The sequence below is a fragment of the Dasypus novemcinctus genome, chromosome 2, assembly GCF_030445035.2.
Source record: "Dasypus novemcinctus isolate mDasNov1 chromosome 2, mDasNov1.1.hap2, whole genome shotgun sequence".
Classification (NCBI taxonomy): Eukaryota; Metazoa; Chordata; class Mammalia; order Cingulata; family Dasypodidae; genus Dasypus; species Dasypus novemcinctus.
Genome location: NC_080674.1, coordinates 194840492 through 194862585, shown reverse-complemented (window position 1 = coordinate 194862585; position 22094 = coordinate 194840492). Strand labels below are relative to the sequence as shown.

The 22094-nt window shown below is 42.4% G+C and overlaps 1 protein-coding gene across 1 annotated transcript; it reads left to right on the top strand.

Moving 5' to 3' along the window:
* The first annotated feature begins 19896 nt into the window (after positions 1-19896).
* LOC101437922 (olfactory receptor 2V1-like) lies at positions 19897-20847 on the top strand. Its single transcript, XM_004468584.1, has one exon. The coding sequence runs from the start codon at positions 19897-19899 to the stop codon at positions 20845-20847; it is 951 nt and encodes a 316-aa protein (XP_004468641.1).
* Positions 20848-22094: the final 1247 nt, after the last annotated feature.

Below are 22094 nucleotides of genomic sequence, written 5' to 3'. Positions count from 1 at the left end.
AGATATATCTAGGGGATTTAAATCTCTGGACTGACAATATGATAGCCAGGCCCTGAGCCTCAACAGACTTTAGCTCCTACACTCTGATTTATTGGACTTACCCCACTCAGCTACCATGGAGTTGAAGAGTGTCAACCACCACACCATGGAGCCTAGAGTGCCTACAACTGAAAGCAGGAAGATTGCATCCAGTATCCATGTGGAATCTAAACCCCCTCTTGACATAGATGTGGAATGGACACAACCAAGCCAAGGTCCACAGGAAGGAGGAATACAGTAAGGATTACAGTGGACTTAATGATATTCTATTCATGAACTATTGTGGTTAATAATCGAGAAAATGTGGCATTGGTGTGGAAAAAGTGGCCATGGTGGCTGCTGGGTGCGGGGAATGGGAGGAAGAGATGAGATGTGGAGGCATTTTCGGGACTTGGAGTTGTCCTGGGTGGTGCTCCAGGGACAATTGCCAGGCATTGTATGTCCTCCCATGGCCCACTGGATGGAACGTGGGAGAGTGTGGGCTATGGTGTGGACCACAGGCCATGGGGTGCAGTGATGCCCAGAGATGTACTCACCAGATGCAATGGATGTGTCATGATGATGGGGGAGAGTGTTACTGTGGGGGGAGTGGTGGGGTGGGGGCGGTGGGGATGAATGGGGACCTCATATTTTTTGAATGTAATATTTTTTATAAAATGAATAAATTGAGTAGAATTTGGAAAAAAAATAAAAAAGAAAAGAAGGAAAAAAAAAAGAGAAACATATACTTTATTTCCTTCCATTCTATCTGACAAATTCTTATATTCATAACATATAGAGTGCTATAAATCAATAAGAATGACAAAGAACCTAACAGACATATGGGCAAATTATATACACTGGCAACTTATATAATAAGTTTATATACTCAATAAACATGAAAAGTGATTAACTTCAGTAGTTGTGTAGAAAATGCAAATTTGAACAAAAAGACGACCACTTGTCACCTATCATTTTGGCAACACTTGAACGGAGTAAGTGATCACGATTCCTGCACTACCCACTTCCATCCACCCCTTGTCTCACACTGCCTCTAGTGTTCTGGAAGCTCCATATCTTATATCCATGCTAGTGCTTGCTAGAAATTTGAAATGTTTTGTTATGAATTAATGTTTTCCTGTCAACAAGCAATATTTCAGCATCTCTAACCTTCCCTCTTTAATCAGTTATCATTTTTCTGTCTTTACCATCCTGTATCTTTTTGCTGAATTACTGAACTGGAAGATCAGAGTGATTTTCTCAGCTATGTCCATTCTGCTAGGCAATTCAGTTATTTTTATTAATAAACCGTATTTTCAATTACTAAAAACTCATTTCAGTTTTCATGGTCATCTGTTTTTCCCTTCTGGGTGAAGCTTTCCCTTGAATCTTATGAGCTGTGGCGGCCCTCCTCTTCAATTGTTTTGGAGGAGTTTAAACAGGATTGGTGTTAATTTTTCTGGAAATACTCAGTAGAATTAAACTGTGAAGTTATCTCTTCCTGGACTTTTCTTTGTAGGGAGATTTTTTTTTTTTTTTTTTTTTTTTTATTTATTTATTTATTTATTTATTTAATTTCCCCCCCTCCCCTGGTTGTCTGTTCTTGGTGTCTGTCTATTTGCTGCGTATTGTTTCTTTGTCCGCTTCTGTTGTCGTCAGCGGCACGGGAAGTGTGGGCGGCGCCATTCCTCGGCAGGCTGCTCCCTCCTTCGCGCTGGGCGGCTCTCCTTATGGGTGCACTCCTTGCGCGTGGGGCTCCCCCACGCGGGGGACACCCTTGTGTGGCACGGCACTCCTTGCGCGCATCAGCACTGCACATGGCCAGCTCCACACGGGTCAAGGAGGCCCGGGGTTTGAACCGCGGACCTCCCATGTGGTAGACGGACGCCCTAACCACTGGGCCAAAGTCCGTTTCCCTGTAGGGAGATTTTTGATGACTGATCCGATCTCTTTTGTGGGGATTAATTCCACCACTTTGGCAAGTGTATGGTTAAATGATTTATTAAAGCTCATCTGTTCTTGCTTCAGAGCAAAAACAGCTCTCTCCTTGCTTATCTCTGCACAAGCTATCTCTTTTCACTTGATGTTTGAAAATGGCTTCTTGCATTTCTGCCACTAGATAGGATGTGAGTCTAAAGACAAGGTTTCTTGTTCCAAGACAAAACATCCTTGAGAAATTTAACTTTAACCACAGCCCTTGGCTGAATCCAAAAATACATGATATACAAGCAAGAGAAATAAAGCAGACAGGGCCCTCCCTGCATATAAGTTTTGGTGTGCCAGTCTTTCATTCCTGCAGCATCTTTAAATATGATTGGAGTGTTACATTCTTGTATTTCTTATAGTGTCAGTGTAGGTTGTGTATTTCTGGGAATTTTTCCATTTCGTCTAGGTTGTCTATGTTGGCATATAGTTTCTCTTGTGATCCATTTTATTTCTGTGTTGTCAGACATAACTTCTCCCTGTATTTATTTGTTATCTTCTCTCTTTTTTCTTTGCTAGTCTAACTAGGGGTTTGTCAATTGTATTGATCTTCTTAAAGAACCAGCTTTTGGTTTTTAAAATTTTCTGTTTTTTTTGTGTGTGTGTGTGCTCAATTTCATGTATTTCTGCTCTAATCTTTATTTCTTTCATTCTGCTTGCTTTGGGATTGGTTTGCTGCTTTTTTTTTTCTAGCTTCTCCAACTGTTCAGTTAGATCTTTGATTTTAGGTCTTTCGTTTTTTTGTTTTTTTAATATGTGCATTTAGGGCTACAAATTTCCCTCTCAAGACTTCCTTAGCTGTATCTCATAAGTTTTCATAAGTTGTGTTTTCATTTTCATTTGCCTCAAATATTTATTAATTTCACCTGCAATTTCTTCTTTGACCTATTTTTTAAAAAGATCTATTTATTTATTTATTTATTTATTTATTTATTTCTCTCCCTTTACCCCCCACCCTGGTTGTCTGTTCTCTGTGCCTATTTGCTGCATCTTCTTTGTCGGCTTCTGTTATTGTTAGCAGCTCGGGAATCTGTGTTTGTTTTTGTTGCGTCACCTTGTTGTGTCAGCTCTCCGTGTGTGTGGCACCATTTCTGGGCAGGCTGCACTTTCTTTCGTGCTGGGCAACTCTCCTTACGGGGCACACTCCTTGCGCGTTGGGCTCCCCTATGCAGGGGACATCCCTGCATGGCAGGGCACTCCTTGCGTGCATCAGCACTGCGCATGGGCCAGCTCCACACGGGTCAAGGAGGCCCGGGGTTTGAACCACAGACCTCCCATGTGGTAGACGGACGCCCTAACTGCTGGGCCAAGTCTGCTTCCCTTCTTTGGCCTATTGATTACTTAGGAGTGTGTTGTTCAAATTCCACACATTTGTGAATTTAACACTTTCCTATTATTGATTTCCACTTTCATTCAGTTATGATCTGAGAAGATGCTTTGTATAATTTCAATCTTTTTATATTTATTGCATTCTGCTTTGTGACTTCGCACGTGGTCTAACCTAGTAGAAAGATCCATAAGCACTTGAGAAGAATGTATAACCCACTGAGTTTAGGTGGAATGTTCTGTATATGTCTGTTAGGTCTAGCTCATTTATCATATTGTTCAAGTTCTCTGTTTCCTTGTTGATCTTCTGTCTAGTTGTTTTATCTAATGATGTAAATGGTATCCAATGATTATTGTAGAGATGTCTAGTTCTCCCTTCAGTTTTGCCAGAGTTTGTCTCATGTATTTTGGGGCACCCTGGTTAGGCATATAGATATTTATGACTGCTATTTCTTCCTGGTGGATTGTCCCTTTTATTAATACATAATGACCTTCTGTATCTCTTATACCCCCCCCCTTTTTTTTTTGCATTTAAAGGCTGTTTTGTTCTATGTTAGTATAGCTACACATGTTCTTTTTTGGTTACTATTTTCATGGAGTATCTTTTTTTTTTATTTTTTTAAAATTTTTTATTTTATTGACTTTGTAATAATATTACATTAAAAATATATATGTGAGTTCCCATTCAACCCCACCCCCCCACCCCACCTCTCCCCCCCCCAGCAACACTCCCTCCCATCATCATCATCATGACACATCCATTGGATTTGGTAAGTACATCTTTGGGCACCTCTGCACCTCATAGTCAATGGTCCACATCATGGCCCATACTCTCCCCCATTCCATCCAGTGGGCCCTGTGAGGATATACAATGTCTGGTGATTGCCTCTGAAGCACCATCCAGGGCAGCTCCATGTCCCAAAGACGCCTCCACCTCTCATCTCTTCCTGCCTTTCCCCATACCCATCAGCCGCCATGTCCACTTTTCCCAATCCAATGCCACCTCTTCTATGTGGACATTGGATTGGTTGTGTCATGGAGTATCTTTTTCCAATCTTTCACTTTCAGATAGTTTGTTTCCCTGGATTTAAGGTGAGTCTCTTGGAAGCAGCATATAGATGGCTCATTTTAAAAAATCCATTCTGTCAGTCTATACCTTTTGACTGGGGAGCTTAATCCACTTACATTCAATGATACTAATGTAAATGCATTATTTAGTTTCATCATTTTATTCTTTGGTTTTAATATGTCATATCTCATTTTTGTCTGTCTTCTCTTTTGATTATCCTTTCTGCTATTCTTTCTTCTATATTGTCTTTAAAACACATCTCTTCTTTCTTTCATGCTCTAAGTCTCATGTTAATATTTTCTGCAAAGACTGATATTTTGTTTCTGTGTGGGATTTTTTTTTTAGGATTTTTTTTTTTTTTATGAACTCTATTAGTTCCTTTTTTGGGTAAATATTTTATACTCACCTTCATATTTGAAGGAAAATTTTCTTGGATAAAATTTTTTTTGGCTGGCAGTTTTTCTCTTTCAGTATCCCAATTGTATCAAACCACTGTCTTCTCACTTCCATGGTATCTGGTGAGAAATTCACACCAAGTCTTACTGGGCTTCCCTTATATGTGATGATTTGTTTTTAGCTTACTGCTATGAGAATTTTCTCTTTATCTTTGACATTTACAAGCATGTATCTTATAGTAGGTCTATTCAGATTTATTCTGATTGGGATATGCTGCACTTCTTGGACATGTAAATTCAATTCTTTCATGAGACCTGGGAAATTTTCTGCTATTATTTCCTCAAATACTCTTTCTGCCCCCTTTCCCTTCTCTTCTTCTGGAACTCCCATGACACATATGTTGTTGTGTTTCATGTTATCATCTAACTCCCTGAGCCCTTGCTCATTTTCCCCCCCAATCTTTTCTCTCTTCAATATCAGCTACTACGCCTTCAGTATCAATCATTTTTTCTTCTATCATTTTGAGTCTGTTGTTGTATGCCTCTAATGTGTTTTTTATCTCACCTACCATGTCTTTCATTACCATGAGCTCTGTTACTTTTCTATTCAGATTTTCAAATTTTTCTTTGTGTTCACTCAATGTCTTCCTGATATTGTTTATGCCTTTAGCCATATTGCCTTTCAACTCATTAATTTGATTTTGGAAATTCGTGTGAGATATTCCTTGTTTTGGGCCATGCCTTCCATTTCTTAGCATAGCTTGTAATTTTTTTGGTGATGTCTAGGCATCTGATTGTGATGGTGTGTTTACTTATATGCTCAATCTTTCTCTCTTTTGTAGTGTTTAGTGGAAGGAGACTGTTATTGCTTTTCTTTGATACTTGTTTTTGGAAGTTGCTCAAATCTGAGCTCTGGACCCAGTAACAGGTTGCGGTCCTGCTTCCTTGAGCCTTGGGGAGGGAGGCTGTAAAGGCCAGAAAAAGCCTCTGTTATTTACCTTAATATCCTCACATACACTTTCTTGGTCTGCTAGCAGATGGTGAGCTTTGGCAGCCCTCTCAGTTCAGTTCCTGGTGGCAATGTATTTACTGTAATAGGGACTGGATCATTGTAATATATGTCCCTGCCTGGATGCTAAGAGCCTTGTAATTCAGTAGTTCTCAGAGTCAGTTCTCAAACCTTTGCTGGCAGACCCCTACCTTTTCCTGGGTAGGAAATAATTCTACTCCCCTCTGTGTCCTCGACAATATTCCTGGTTAGTAGAAAGGGAGATTGAGAGGGTTGGATCCCTGTAGTCCCAGATCTCTTTAAGTCCCAAGCTGGCACCCAAGGCAAGAAAGGTGTGGCCCCACCTGGCCTAAAAAGGCTTGTGGGGCACAGCAGATCAAATTTTCAGGTCAAAAGCTGATCCTGGTGAGGTGGATCCTTGGGGATAGTTTTGTCTGTAGCCATGGCCCTGACACCTGAGAATTCAAAAGTGCCTATAGTGTGAGGGAGATTCCTTGCAGAAGCAGCTGCCATGTTTACCTCATGGTTTTGTTTTCATAATTCTTTTCCCTTCTCCATGCTCTTCTGGGTGGTGTCCAGCCTTCCCCTGGTGTCCTACACCTTAGATTCTTTTCCAAGCCATTTCTGCCTATCCTCTAGCTATTTTTATGGAGAGAAGAGAGTCCCATGTCTTTCTAGTCTGCCATCTTCCCACGGATTGTCTAAGAATGTGGTTTTTAACTTCCGTATCTTCGTCCCTATTCCGGGTCTCTGCCCCTTATTGCTTTCCAGCTTCATTCGATTGTGATCATAGAAATTAGTATGCATAATCTCAATCTTTATGAATTGGTTGAGAGTTGTTCTGTGACCTAGCACGTGGTCTATTCTGAAGAATGAATGTATATCCTGCTATATTTGGGTATAATGTTCTGTAAATGTCTATTAGGTCTAGATCCTCTAATGTATTATTCAAGGTCTCTGTTTCTTTACTGATCCACTGTTGAGATGTTCTAATGGTGATAATGGTGTATTAAAGTCCCCCACTATAATTGTAGAGGCATCTATTTCTCCACTTAGTTTTTCCAATGTTTGCCTCATGTATTTTGAGGTACCCTGGTTAGCTCATAAATATTTATGATTGTTCTTTCTTCTTGTAGATTACTCCCTTATTAATATAGTGTCCTTCTTTGTCTCTTTCAATAGTTTTGCATATAAAATCTATTTTTTCTGATATTAGTATAGCTTCTTCTGCTCTTTTCTGATTATTGTTTGCAGGTAAAATTGTTTTTTCCCCCCCCATATTATAGAGCATTTATTTTGAAAAGGATAACTATTTGATTAAAACTTCCCATGGCAATGGTGGCTCTTAACCCACATCCCTATTTCCCATCTCCTTAAAATTTGTTCTTCATCAATTACTCTAGGCCTGTAATTACAGCCACATTTTTAAAACAACATAAATCCAACTGCCAAGACGTAACGTCACTGAAATAATGCAAAACTCTAACAAGCGAGCAATCCGTAAAGACAAGCACATCTTTTGCTTTGTGTCCAAAAGAAGAAGTCAAGTAAACCGTACATGCCTCTAAATTAACTTTACACCCAACTCGCTCCAAAATACCAACCCTCAAAAACTTTCTGGCCCCCGACTCGGCTCCACCTGCTCCCCCAGCATCCCTCAATGAGATGACCACTTCCTCGGCGACCGGGTAGCCCTGTGGGAGAAGGGCCAGGCCGGCCTGGAGGTGCAGTTCACCGCCCTGAAAAGACGTGGCGCGGGCAAGGCACTGCGTCCAAGGAAGCGCTTTTGAACCGAGTCACGGCACCTGAACAACGGGGTAGGGGCCGGCAGGGAAGGAAAGGCCTCGCTCCTTGCTGCACGGGTCTCGCGGTTCTCCCCGCCCGCGACCCCCTGGGTGGTCCGGCGGGCTGGCATCCTCTTCCGGGTGCGTTAGGCCGCCGCGCTCCTCCCGACTGGTCCGTGCGCTCCTGCGTCCCTCGGCCCAGCGCTGCTTTCCCCACTTCGGAAGCCCCGCGGCCTTCCCCCGACAGCGCGTGTCCCACCCCGACCTCGTCAAGTGCCCGCGGGCGCCCTTCTGGCTCTCCGACCCCAGGCAGTCACACGGCGAACGCTCCGACCGCGCCCGGAAATCTTCGGACCCTCCGCTTGGAGGCCCCAGGCCCCCGGCTGCCCCAGGCGCTGACTCCGTCCTTCGAGCACCACTGCACCCCCCTCTCCTGGCTTCCTACTCTCCAGGTCGCCGACCCCGCCGGCCCCTGCCCGGTTTCCCACTCCCACCCGGGCCCCACGGCCTTCCTCCGCAGCCCTGTCCCCTCGCGGGACCGTGGACCCTTACTTTCCTCCCCTTCTTGCCCTCCTCTTCCATGACGCCCACGTGCTAGCCGCACCCGGGGCGGCAGCAGCCGGGGACCCCGCGCCGCCAGCGCTGCCAAGTGCGGGTCTCCGCGCCCGGCAGCCTGGCCGCAGCGCTCCGGTCGCCGCCCCGCCCCTCGGCCCGCCCTGCCCGCTGGCGCCCCAGCTCACCCTGGAGGCAAATTGTTTTCCAACCCCGCACTTCCAGCCTCCTTGCGTCCCTGAGTCTAAGGTGAGTTTCTTTTAAACAGCATAGAGATGGGTAGTATTTCCTTATCCATTCTGCCAATCTGAGTCTCTTGATTGGAGAGCTTAAGCCATTGAGGTTCAATGTTATTACTGTCAAGGAATTACCATATTTTCTTTAGGTTTATGAATGCCATATGTTGTTTTTATTTCTTTATCTTTTTAGTTGTTCTTACGCACTCCTCCAACTCTCTTCTGTTTTTTCCTTTCGACCTGCAGAACTTCCTTTAGTATTTCTTTAGTTTTCTGTTTATCTGTAAATATTTCGAACTCTCTCTCATTTTTGAGTGCCTCCTTTGCTGGATAGATAATTCTTGGCTGGAAGTTTTTTCTTTTAGCATCTTAACTATGCCATACCCCTGCCTTCTTGCCTCCATGGTGTCAGATGGGAGATAAGCCCTTAATCTTATCTCGCTTTCCTTGTATGTGATTGATCTCTTGCTGCTTTTAATATTCTCTCTTTGTCTTGAGAAATGGACAATTTGACAAATATATGTTTTAGGGTAGGCCTGTTAAGATTTATATTGTTTGGGGTGTGCTGCGCTTCCTGGATATGTGCGTCCATGTCCCTCAATATGGGAAATTTTCAGCCATTATTTCCTCCAATACTCCTTCTGCCCCTTTTCCCTTCTCTTCTCTCTCTAGGATGCCTATAATGCATAGGTTTGTGTTTCATGTTGTCATTCAAATCTCTAAGTCCTTGCTGGTTTTTTTTTTTTCCCTATCTTTTTATCTATCTGTTCTACTACCTATCTTATTTCAACTGTACTGTCTTCTGTATCACTGATTTTTTTCTCTGCCTGTTCAAATCTGCTGTTGTGTGCTTCCTGTGCATTTGTGATTTCTTGGATAGTGCCATTCATCACCATTGGCCCATTATCCTTTTATGTATGCTTACAATTTCTTCAGTATGTTCCCCCAATGTCTTCTTAATATCCTTTATCTCTCCCCTCACTCCATTAAGTTGATTCATATTTGTTTGGACATCCTTGATTAGTTTTTCCACTTTCTTCATCTCCTCCTGTTTTTTAGTTTGTTCATTTAACTGGACCATGTCTTTCTGATTCTCCGTATGGGTTTTAATTTTTTGTTGGTGTCTCGGTGTCTGTTTATCTTGATGGGTTTATTTGGTTGGTTAGCTTCTCTTTCTACTCTAGGGTTTTATTTTGTTGTTTCTTTGTGTGTGGTAAAGTTAATTTTTGACACTTGGTTCCTCCTATTCTATATCCTTGCAGTTGTCTGTGTTCTCCTGAAAAAAAAATATTAGGAACAGAGAAAAAAGGCTAGAGATAAGAAAAGAAAAAGAATTATAGTAATAATCATGCAAAAAATATAGAAGAGGAACCATGCAAGAGCTAGGAAACTAAATAATATGAATTTTTAAAAATCATAAAAAATACAGTGGAATAAGAATAAAAAGAGATGGAATAGAAAAAATAAAACGAGAAACAAAATAAAGAGAAAAAGTAGAATGAATTAAAAGGCTGGAGAGATGTATAGAAAAAATAAAACAAGAAAAATAGAAAAAATGAATTAAAATGCTGCATAGATGAGTAGATACAAATAAAACAAGAAACAAAATAAAGGGAAGCGGACTTGGCCCAGTGGTTAAGGCGTCCGCCTACCACATGGGAGGTCCGTGGTTCAAACTCCAGACCTCCTTGACCCGTGTGCAGCTGGCCCAGGTGCAGTGCTGATGCACGCAAGGAGAGCCGCCCAGTGCAAAAGAAAGTGCAGCCTGCCCAGGAATGGCGCCACACACAAGGAGAGCTGACACGAGATGATGCAACAACAGCAACAAAAAAGAAACACAGATTCCCGTGCTGCTGACAACAACAGAAGCAGACAAAGAACACGCAGCAAATGGACACAGAGAACAGACAACTGGGGTGGGGGGGGGGGTGGGGGGGGTGGGGGGGCAGGGAGGAGAGAAATAAATAAAAATAAATCTTAAAAAAAAAGAATCAAAATAAAGAGAAAAAATAGAATAAATTAAAAGGGCAGACAGATGAGAAGATAATAGATGGGATGGAAAAAAAGAGAGAGAGAGAGAGAGAGCAAATGACAAAATGAGGACCAAACAAGAAGTGGTGGAATGGAAGAAAAGCAACAGAATTTAGAAGACAGAAAAATGAAGGAAAGAAGAGAAATAAAGCAGGTTGCAAAAAGAAGTAAAAGAAAAAGAAGGAAACAAAGAAAGAGAAAACAACAAATAAGAAACAAAATAGCAACAAAGAAACAACCCCTGAAAAACAGCCTTCCATCTTGGGCCCCTAAGGGACCTTCTCAGGCTGCTGGTGCTCATCAATTAGTCACAGCAGGCTGCCCTTCGCAGGTGATGTATCCAGTTTTTGTGAATAAAATAAAGGAAAAAGAAAAAAAATCCAAAAAATCGTAAAACAAAACAGCAGAAACTCAGTCTGTAAGTTCCCTATCATAAGATGCTAGCTGCATCCCATCACTCTCCCTGGATCCCTTCCTTTAGGAGGTATCCTGACTTAGCAACTTTCTAAATGCAAGGTGGAACTCCCTCATGCCCTACAGCGGCTCTGTAGGCTAAATAGGCTTCTGAAAGCTCATTGGGCTCTTCCTGTCCCCATTTCCCTTAGGCGATTTGGACTTTTAACAATTTTCTGGGGCTGGGCTAGTTAGGTGCCTGTCTCCATCCCCTCCCTGACCAAGGTTCTCTCTCCCAGGGTGGCACAGTGTGGCAGCCTGCCTGAGCAGATTCTCCTCTCCCCTCTCCCTGGGGCCACCTCAGTGCTGGCTGGTATACTTCCCAAGATTCAAAGGGGCTCAGGTGGCCAAACCCAGGGAAAGGATTCCACTCTCCACCCTTTGCAAGACACTTCCTCCTCCCAGGGAATGCTCCCACTCAGATGGCTAGTGAGAGCCAGGGGGTCCACGTAGGCGTACCTGCCCTCTGTTTCCAGCCACAGGGGCAAGCAACTCATGATTTTCCCTTGGGCTCTTTATCTCTTTGTCCAGTTCCCTCCAGATTGATACCCTGCAGCCTCCTGTGCTGTGGATTCCCAAAACAGCTTACTGAGGTAGGATTTTGCCCCTTCTCTGCCGTTTTTTGCAAAATAGCTGAGCAGTCCCTTCGTACATTGACACCATTTTTCAGGAGATGACTTTAGTTGGCCTTTTCAGTCGAATTTTCAAAATAAATATTTTGTAGTGAACAACATCATTTCTGTTTCACTTGTGAAGGTCCTGGTACTCAAATTGGTTCAGTCCCTTGCACATATGTAGTCTAGATAAGATTCCCACCCCACCCTGTATGCCTTCAAAGTCAAGTGTCCTTGCTATGCTACCTTTAATTTTGGAAATTTCTTAGTATGACAGAGGCATATGTGAGTGGGAGCTGATAGGGCATTGTGGGTAGGAGTTGGTCAATGACATGTCAAACTGGATGGCTTCTTGGTCATAGCAGAGAATTTGTTGAGTTCTTTGACCCCTTTTTGGACTGCATTAAATTATAGTAGAATTGAACTGTGAGGTATGAACCTTCAGTGTGACTTTAGATGGGAAGTTCCTCATGCAGCCTAGGTATCGGGAGTGATATAGAGGGTTAGGTCCTGGAGGACTCTGAAACATGCCCCATCAATTTCACCTGTGAACAGTGTTTAGTGGCCAGGCATAAGGTGGACAACACCACAGAACAAAAGCCAACATTTTCTATTGCCCTTGGCAGAGAGAGCCAATTCTTCCCAGGTTGGCCCAGAGTATCCCTCACTCCCCAGTTTTCTGCTCCACCTTCTCCTGGGAGAGAGTTTGTTTGTTGAAGCAGCTGAGTTGAGCAGAGAACTTTGCAGGAGATTTAATTGCCAGAGACTGGGGACAGAGGTGTAATAGAGGAGAGGTCTCTGAGGACTTGTGAAAACAGGAGCAACTTTCCTAGTCAGAAGCAGAAGGGAGAACCATGGGTGGGAATGTGGGCTGGCAGAGAATAAAACCACTCAGTTGTGATCTAAACTTTGTCCAAGGAGGGGTTGCTTCTCCAGATGAGAGGCTTTTTTTTGGCTCCCTGTGAGAGACCCCTCCCCTCTTGGTCATGCCCACTCCCTCCCTGCTCCCCTTTAGGAAGCATGATGTATTTTCTCTCTGGTATAATTACTGTTTCTGGAAGGCTTTTTCTTACCCCCTAAAGATTCTGCTAGAATAGTAAGATATGTCTATCAGGTTTTTCTGTTTTCCTTGTTGCAAACCCATTTTCTTCTTATTTTAACCAATCTTAATGCAGTTAATCAAAATCTATCCACAGCCCAACTGGAAGGCTTTGTGTATTTTCTACCTCTGTGTTGTGTGTGCTACAAGCACTCAATTAACTCCTATTTTCATATGATAGGAGGAGATTTTCAAATATTTCTGATCACAAAAGCATTTATCCAGGAAATTTCTCTTTTCTACCTTTCCCAAGGAGATGGAGGCATGTTGGTTTCCACCCTCCAAGAGAGACCCCATTGCACACCCAACTTCTTGTTCAGAACACCTGTACCTGAGAGGCGGTGAAGTTTGCTCATCAAAGACATAGAGATCCAGATTGGGAAGCTGCCCTCCAGAATCCCCAGCCTCTCCTGGTTTCACTGACTACTGGTTTCAGGTAAGGCTCTTCCACTCTGTCTTATATTGCTGTTCTCTGCTGTCAAATGCTTAAAGATGTTTGTTTTCTTCATGTCACCCACAAGTATCCTTCCTCACTTTCCTACTGTCTATTTTTCTTTAGGTAGAAACTCTAACTGAGATTAGATTTGGCTTCTAATATATTGGGTTCCTTCTCCTAATCCTTTATTCAATGTGTGGAGCCTGAGAAGTCGTGAGTGGTTGTCTCACATGACCTATTAATTATACAGTTGGGGAAACATACTCAGAGAGAGGAAGTGACTTACTCAGTGTCTCATCACAGGTTTTAGGAACGTTGGGGATTATTTGATATTTTCAAGTCTAGGGAAGACACAATGAGGACTGTGTGCCCTGACATCTGCAATTGATGTCCTGGTCCCCTGGTGCTGGGGGAGTTATCTGTCCCTAATGATATTCAATGTTGGGTTTTGTCTGAGAGGCAGTGGTAAAATCTACTCCTGCCCATCTACCACAAGCACCTTGTATTTCTAATTCTTGGCAAGAAATTTTTTGTTGCTGTTCCTCATTCTTCCACAATTTGGATATTCTTTCTTACATCCCTTTTTTTTTGAAGGACTGTCTGGGCTGTCCTTTCATTTGGAAAAACATGCTCCAGTGTGACTGCCTCCACTCTGATCCCATCCTGCATTTTATTTTCTCCAGGAGAAACCTCTCCCATGAGGCTCACATCCCTTCTCTCTCCTTCAGTGTCCTCTGACAAAATTCCCAGTGTACCCTCTAGACATAAAGAGTCTTGAGTTGTGCATGAAGGCCTCCCAGGGGTGACATATCTCCAGCTATTGCCCACCTGAAACTATACATTTTGTAGGCACCTGGTAAGACTTACCTCTGGAGAAATTTCCATCTCAACTGGTAGCAAATGTTTAGTTTAGAACAGAAGGGCGCTTCATTCATTAGCAAATATTAGTTTATCTGATCAATTGATAAAAATATTTATTGAAAACCAGTTGATAGATCTTATAAGAGTCAAAATAAACAGGGTCAATTTCCCTTTCAACTTGAAAATTCAGATTTCCAATGCAACATGCTTTTAAATAAAACAAAACAAAACTTCCTTTCTCCTAACATTCCCCCTGCCACCACCTTAGTTCAGAGCATAATCAATGACAGAGGTTGTAGGCATAATAACTGTCATCATTTACTGGACACTTCTATATGCTAGCCTATTTTATCCTCACAACCACCATAGAAGGAAGTATTTCCAACTTTTTAATTTTTCTAATTGTATAGATGAAAAAAAAATGGCTTTCACATCTCAGGTCCACCGGATGGAGGAATATAATATGGATTGGAGTGGACTTGCTGGTAGTCTACTCTAGAACTGTTGTGACTCTAGCAATGGAAGTAATTATATCATTGATGTGGAGACGGTGGCCATGTAAGTTCCTGAGGGCAGGGAGAGGGAGGAAGAGATGTGAGATGGGGAATTTTGGGGACTTGGAGTTGTCTTAAATGATATTGCAGGGACAGATGCAGAACATTGTATATCCTGCTATAACCCCCTGGATGGACTGGGGGAGAGTGTGAACTACAATGTAAACTGTGGTCCACGTGGTGTGGCAGTGCTCCAGGGTGTATTCACCAAATGCAATGAATGTGCCTTACTGGTGAAAGGGGATGTTGATGTGGGAGGAATGGGGTGGGGGATTGGGGGTGGAGAGTGGGGTGTATGGGAACCTCTTATGTTTTTTAACGTAACATTTTGTGTGCTCTATTTATCTTTTAAGAAAAGAAATAATAAATTTTTTTTTTTAAAAAAAGAAATGTAGTTCTTAGAAGCATCAGAGGAAAAAAAAATGGCTTTCAAAGTTTTTGAAAAACGTGTTCAAGGTCAACTGCTAGTGGCCATCTCCTGCATTGGCTATCACAATTGCTTCCTAGCAGTTTTTCCCATTCTCCAGTCTCCCTGGTGACTTTTCTGCCTCCTGTTGAATGGTCTAAAATCTTTGCTCAATAGCCAACAATGGTCATCATTTGTTGAGCTTTTTCTGTGTCAGCTGAGCATATATCTGGTGCTTTTGAATAAATGAACTCATTTAAACTTCACAAACACCTAGGAGCTGATTATTTTTGTCCTCATTTTATAGTTCAGATGTAAGGCTCAGTAAGGTTTTAGTGCAGTGTACTAATAATTGGCCAAACCTTGATTCTGAACCATGACCTCAAGACATATAAGGTCCCAAGTTAGCTCAGTCTTCAGGACCAGACTCCCTCCACTGCTCTCCTGCGTGCATGCTTTGCTCAGCCAAAGTACCCAACTTGCCTCCCCATCAAAGTCATGCTTTTCTTTTTTCTCTGCTTAGGCTCTGGTTCTTCCCTCTGCTCTAAATACCCAATCAGCTTCTGCGCAGTCTCAGGGATACTAATTATCCTTTATGATTCCACTTCACCTCCAGTGCTCCACGATGCCTCTCTTAATTCCTCCAAATACATAAAAATCTCCTTCTTTGTACCCTTAGGGCAGGGAGATTGTAACCATGACACCTACTGGCTGCTATTTTTCCTGAATTCTACATGTTTTCAGTTGTTTAATAATATGTGTAGCACAGAGAGAAACACACAAAAAGCCTTTTTGCTCAGCAACATGCCATGTAGTTGGAGAAAGTAGATATCCATTCTTGAAAATTTAAGCACAACTACTACCACCACCACCAGATAAATAACTTCAGTTCATCAGTAAAATACAGATTCTTTTTGCTTTTTAAAAGGAATATACAAAAACCTGTGGACTTTCTGTCCAGAACTAAGCACATAAACACCAAATTTCAAATACAATTTCAGTGTTTATAGGCTCCCATATTAAGAACCTTTGATGTTCTGGATGTCAATGAGTATTTGGTTTATCAGCAACGTATTGATCCTAGACTCCAAGTGCAGTGAGAAAGAGGAGAGATCACTGTTGTTACAGGGGGCTCAGAGAACTTCCTAGAGGAAGGACTTGATGGAGAAGCAAGCTGCAGGAGATGGAGAAGTCTGGGACTAAATGGGCAGGTCTGGGATGTTGGGATCTGCTGCGTTTGACCTTGTTGCTATGTGGTACTATGGTTACTTGGAAGAAGGCAGGCTTTTAAGAGCACAGGACTTTCCAAAGGAGGGAGAGAACTGGAAAGGGTCAAAACATGGCTGCTATTTCTCTTCAGTTGGAAGCAGCTGCCTCTAAGTCTTGAGGTGCCAGGGAGGGTAGGCTGCTAGGAAAAGACCCCAAAGGGGGCAGATGTTGTCCCTGGTATGGATAGATGGGTTTGAAGACAATCCAGGCTGCTCCAACATCCTTCCCGGCAGGACAAGGGGTAGTCAGATGTATCTACTCTCACACATCCTCCAAAGTCCTAGAAGTCCAAATCCTCCATAAGGTTTTGTGGCTTCCCACTTCACTGCCTGTCCCCTGCCTCATTTTGTGCCATTCTCTTTCTTTGGATCTTTCTCTCTTTGTATCTATATTCTCCTTTCTCATGACATCTAATTTCTCTGTTCTCTATTGCAGTATGTCTTTGTTTTCTTTTTGTCTCTTCTGAGTAAAATTCATTTACAATGTTTTAACTTTCTCCTCCGTTTATTTTCTTATTTCCTCTTTTCTCTTGTCTTTACCTTGACATTTACCCATTATCTCTTTCTCTGTTGGTGTTTATCCTTATTCCTCTCGTTTCTAATTCTTCATTCAATCATTAAATGTTTCCTTTTCTTGTGCCTAACTTACATTCTGTCCTCTTGCTCTTTGATGGTCACTGCCATTATCTAGGATGGTTCTCAAGACTGCCTTCATATTTTCTCTTAGCTGCTATGACTGTGTGCATGCGTTCAGGTAGCTTTCGCCATGAAGAGATCCCCTACCATAACACAGAGGAAAAATTGAGAATGATATCCAAAACATGTTACTTTTTCTGTAAAAAATATGAATGTATTACTATTACTTTCTTTAGAAAATTTCCTAATTATTACTTATTATGTGTATTAAATATGTCATGATATAAAGCAAGCTTTAAGAGAAAAGACCTTCTAGATATATCAATTACCTTCTCATGATAATCTTAATCTAAATTCGAAGAATACATGAAGACATTCTTGTAAAAAATTCAAAATTCATAGTCAAGCTTAAGCCCCTGTTTGACCATGATCCCCAATCCTAACCCTCTCTCTAGATGTACCATTGTTATCATTATGCTCTATATCTTTTAACAATTTGTATGTACTTGTTTCTCCTATTCTTGCTTATACATGATATTTCAAATTGAATAATTTGTACCAAATTGATGGTTAAAAAATTGTATGTTTGTTTTAATTTAAATTCCTCTAGTTACTAGTGAGATAAAGCAATCTTTTAAAAATGTTTATTTGGATTTTTCCTTTCTGAGAATTACTGCTTGAGTTGTTTACCATTTTTCTTATTCATTTGTGGGTATTCTTATATATTTTGATTATGAATCTTTTTCCTATTATGTCTTATTACAGAGCCAATTCCTTCTCTTTTTTTTTTTTTTTTTTTTTTTAAAGATTTATTTATTTATTTAATTTCCCCCCCTCCCCTGGTTGTCTGTTCTTGGTGTCTATTTGCTGCGTCTTGTTTCTTTGTCCGCTTCTGTTGTTGTCAGCGGTACGGGAAGTGTGGGCGGCGCCATTCCTGGGCAGGCTGCACTTTGTTTTCACGCTGGAAGGCTTTCCTCATGGGCGCACTCCTTGCGCGTGGGGTTCCCCCACGCGGGGGACACCCTTGCGTGGCACGGCACTCCTTGCGCGCATAAGCACTGCGCACGGCCAGCTCCACACGGGTCAAGGAGGCCCGGGGTTTGAACCACGGACCTCCCATATGGTAGACGGACGCCCTAACCACTGGGCCAAAGTCCGTTTTCCCCAATTCCTTCTCAATCGGCTCCTTAAATAAGGTTTTGAGGAGCCAGATCTCAAGATCTTAAACAAATATTACTAAATTTTCCTCTGACAATGTTGTAAGCTTTTCCATTTAGTTCTTTTATCTAACAGGAATTTATTTTTGCCTGTGGTTTGAAGCAGGGAATCTAATTTTATTGTTGTTGTTGTTTTAATGCAGGTTGGCAATTACCCTATACCATTTACTGAGTAACCGTTCTTTCTCTACAGATTTTATATTCTGTATTTTAAATCAGATTGTTTTTTTTTTTAAGATTTATTTTATTTATTTCTCTCCCCGCCCCTGTTGTCTGTTCTCTGTTTCCATTTGTTGCGTGTTCTTGTTTTTGTCTGCTTCTGTTGTTGTCAGTGGCATGGGAATCTGTGTTTCTTTTTGTTGCGTCATCTTGCTGTGTCAACTCTGTGTGTGTGGCGCCATTCCTGGGCAGACTGCACTTTCTTTTGCGCACTCCTTGCACGTGGGGCTCCCCTACACAGGGACACCCCTGCGTGGCACGGCACTCCTTGTGTGCATCAGCACTGCGCATGGGCCAGCTCCACACGGGTCAGGAGGCCCGGGGTCTGAACCGCGGACCTCCCATGTGGTAGACGATGTCCTGTCCACTGGGCCAAGTCGCTTCCCCAGATTGTAGATTTCACACATATATAGGTCTGATTCTGGACTTATTCTGTCAATTTTCTAAAAATTTCACCAATACCAGACTGTGCTAGATTGAATTATATACTCCAACAAACATGCATTGTTAATATTAATCTGTATTCCTGTGGGTGAACACATTGCAAATAGGACCATTTGAAGAAGTTATTTTAAGTTAAGGGGTAGAGAACTGAATCAGGGTGCACTTAATCCAGATTACTGGAGGCTTTATAAAGAGAATGTGAAAGTCACAGAAACCAGAAAGGAGAAGATATCACCGGTAATGCTTTAAGCTTAAATATCAGAAAAGAAAAAAATAATACACCTCCCTCTGTCTCATTCTGTCCATCTGTGAAATGGGGATAATGACCAGACTAATCTTTTAGGATAATTATGAGGATTAAATGCAAGGATGTAATAGAATATGCATTGCAGAGCCTGCCACTTGAGAAATACTCAAGGATTGTCAACTGGCATCATTTTTAAACTATTAGCCCATTTTTATTGTTTTAATTTTCCAGGACTTCTATAACAGATACCACAAACTGGTTGGCTTAAACAAAAGGAATTTATTTTCTCAGTCTGGAGGCTAGAAGTCCAAAGTCAAGGTATCTGCAAACAAGCCATGCCTCTCTGAAGTCCGTAGCAATCTGGTGGTGGCTTGCCAGCAATCGATCTCTACCTCCATCACAAGGCCATCTGTCTCCCTTGTTTCTTCCTGTGATTTCTAGTTCCATGTCTAATTTCCTTTGCTTATACGGACTCTCGACTTACAGGAAAAAGTCCCACCTTGATTCAGTTTGGTCCCAATTTATTAGGATCTTGAAGATCCTATTTACAAATGAGTTCACACCCACAACACATGGAGTTAGGACTTGAACAGGTCTCATGGGGAACATGGTTCAATCCCCAAAAACCTGTATTAAATCATGTGATTTTTACTCTCACCCTATACAATAGTATTTTTATACCAATGTGAGATAAAGTAAGTGAAGCACAGAGAGTGTAGTAATGTGCCCAGTTCACACAGCTGATAAATATCATTGATGATAAATATTTTGGCTGCTTTAGTGCTTTTTCCAGAAAAACATCATATCAGAAACAGAAGCATTTGCCCACTTCAGCAATGACTGCTTAAAGTTCCCCCCTCATGTATGTACAGAAATTTGGAGAAATTAAAAAAAAAAAAAGAAAATCCCTTCAATTATCTTAGAGATTTTTTCTCTTAAAACTGCCACACTTTGTATTCTCACTGAGATGCAATTGCCTGAATATAATAAATAAATTTAAACCCCTTTCAAACATCTTTCCTCCCTGCAGGGGGAAAGGATGGCATGGGCAGGAAACCAGACTCTCATCTCCCATTTCATTCTCTTGGGACTCTTCACCCACTCGCCGCTGAACTTCTTCCTTTTCTCCGTCATCATGGTCATGTTTCTGGTGGCCCTGTCTGGTAACGGGCTCATGATCCTCCTCATCAATGTGGACTCCCGTCTCCACAGCCCCATGTACTTCTTCCTCAGCTGGTTGTCACTCATGGACCTCATGCTCATCTCCACCATCGTCCCGCGCATGGCGGTGGACTTCCTCCTGGGTGGCGGCTCCATCTCCTTCACAGGCTGTGGGCTCCAGATCCTCTTCTTCCTCACCCTCCTGGGAGATGAGTGCTTCCTACTGGCCTTCATGGCCTACGACCGCTACGTGGCCATCAGCAACCCCCTGAGGTACTCGGTGATCATGAGCCGCCGGGTCTGCTGGCTTATGGTGGCAGGGTCCTGGCTATTTGGCCTGGTCGACGGGCTGATCCAGGCTGTTGTCACCCTAAGCTTCCCCTATTGCAGCTCCCAGGAAATCAACCACTTTTTCTGTGAGATCCCTGCTGTGCTCAAGCTGGCCTGTGCTGACACCTCTCTCTACGAGTCCATGAACTATGTCTGCTGTGTCGTCATGCTGCTCCTGCCCTTCTCCGTCATCTCTGCCTCCTACCTGCGGATCTTGCAGGCAGTGCTCCGCATGCACTCAGCCGAAGGCCGGCAGAAGGCCTTTTCTACCTGCTCTTCCCATATGATGGTGGTCTCCCTATTTTACGGGGCGGCCATGGTCACCTACATACGGCCCCAGGCCTACCACTCCTCCAAGCAGGACAAGGTGGTCTCTGCCTTCTATACGATGATCACCCCCATGCTGAACCCTCTCATCTACAGTCTGAGGAACAAGGAAGTGACTGGGGCCCTGAGGAAACTCCTGGGAAGGTGTCCCTGTGGCCAGAGACAGGGCTAAATTGGCTCTAGCATGTGGAAATTCAGATTAGCCAGAGAAAGAAAGTCCTTTATTGAAAATGACTGAAATAATATATATCCTGGGCAGATGAACTCAATTTACTAGATGAAAGAATTTGCTTTGCTCAGTTTCCTATGAATATGGGTTTCAAATAAAACAAAGCCTTAAAAAGAATTTCATTATGTTTTAGAATCATCTCAGCCTTAATATTTAAACATCTTCGTAATTTCTCCAGATAGAGGTCTTCATGTATGGGAACTGTTCTCCCACAAAACCTTAGTTATCTGCATTGTTCTAAGAGTATTTGTAAAACTGAAATTCAGTGATTAAAAAGAAGAAAGAAGAAAAGAAGTCATTCTCTGACCACAAATCACATGAACACATTGATTCAATAAATTGGATCCATGTTGAAAGTGAAATGTAAGGAAGTGTGTAAGCAAGGTTGGGGCCTATGGGAATACAAAGAGTACTCTGTGTGAAGACACAGATGGAAACCTAAAGCCCCACAGTGCCAGGTAACATCTCTCAGGTGAGTTCCTCTCCAGGAAGTGCTCTTGGCTGAAACCAGCCACCTTGCCCCAGATCATGCCCTCTCCTTAGGGAGCTGCCTGCATTCCTTGACTGGTCAAGGGGGATGAAGGGCCTATGTTGGGACCATGTGAAGGGCCATCTAACTCCAGAGCTTCCCCATCGTGTTCTCTGGCAACTCCTCTCTATGTCTAATTTTTCTTCCTTTACTCCCTCCCATCATAGGGTTTTAAAAAAATATATACTTTTACTTTTTTTAAAAAAGATACTTAGATTACATAAATGTTACATAAAAAATATAGGGGATTCCCATATGCCCTGCTCCCTACCCCTCCCACATTCTCCCACACTAACAACATCCTTCATTAGTGTGGTACATTTGTTACCAGTGAAGAATAGATTTTGGAGCATCACCACTAACTGTAGATTATAGTTTACATTGTCGTTTACATGCTGTCCCACACAATTTTTTAAGTTATGACAAGGTATATAATGGTCTGTATCTTTCTCTGAAGTGTCATGCAGGAGAATTCCCAAGTCCTTAAAATGCCCCCGTATTACACCTATTTTTTACCTCTCCCCTCAGAACCTCTGGTGGCCACTGCCTCTGCATCCATGATAAATGTTCTTCCATTGCTAGAATCACAATATGTCTACAGCAGACTAATAGTAAGTCTACTCTAGTCCCCGTTTATCCCCATATCCCAAGGATTCTGGGA

Coding starts and splice junctions, on each gene's coding strand:
- LOC101437922 (XM_004468584.1), top strand. CDS start 19,897: ATGGCATGGGCAGGAAACCAGACTCTCATCTCCCATTTCATTCTCTTG.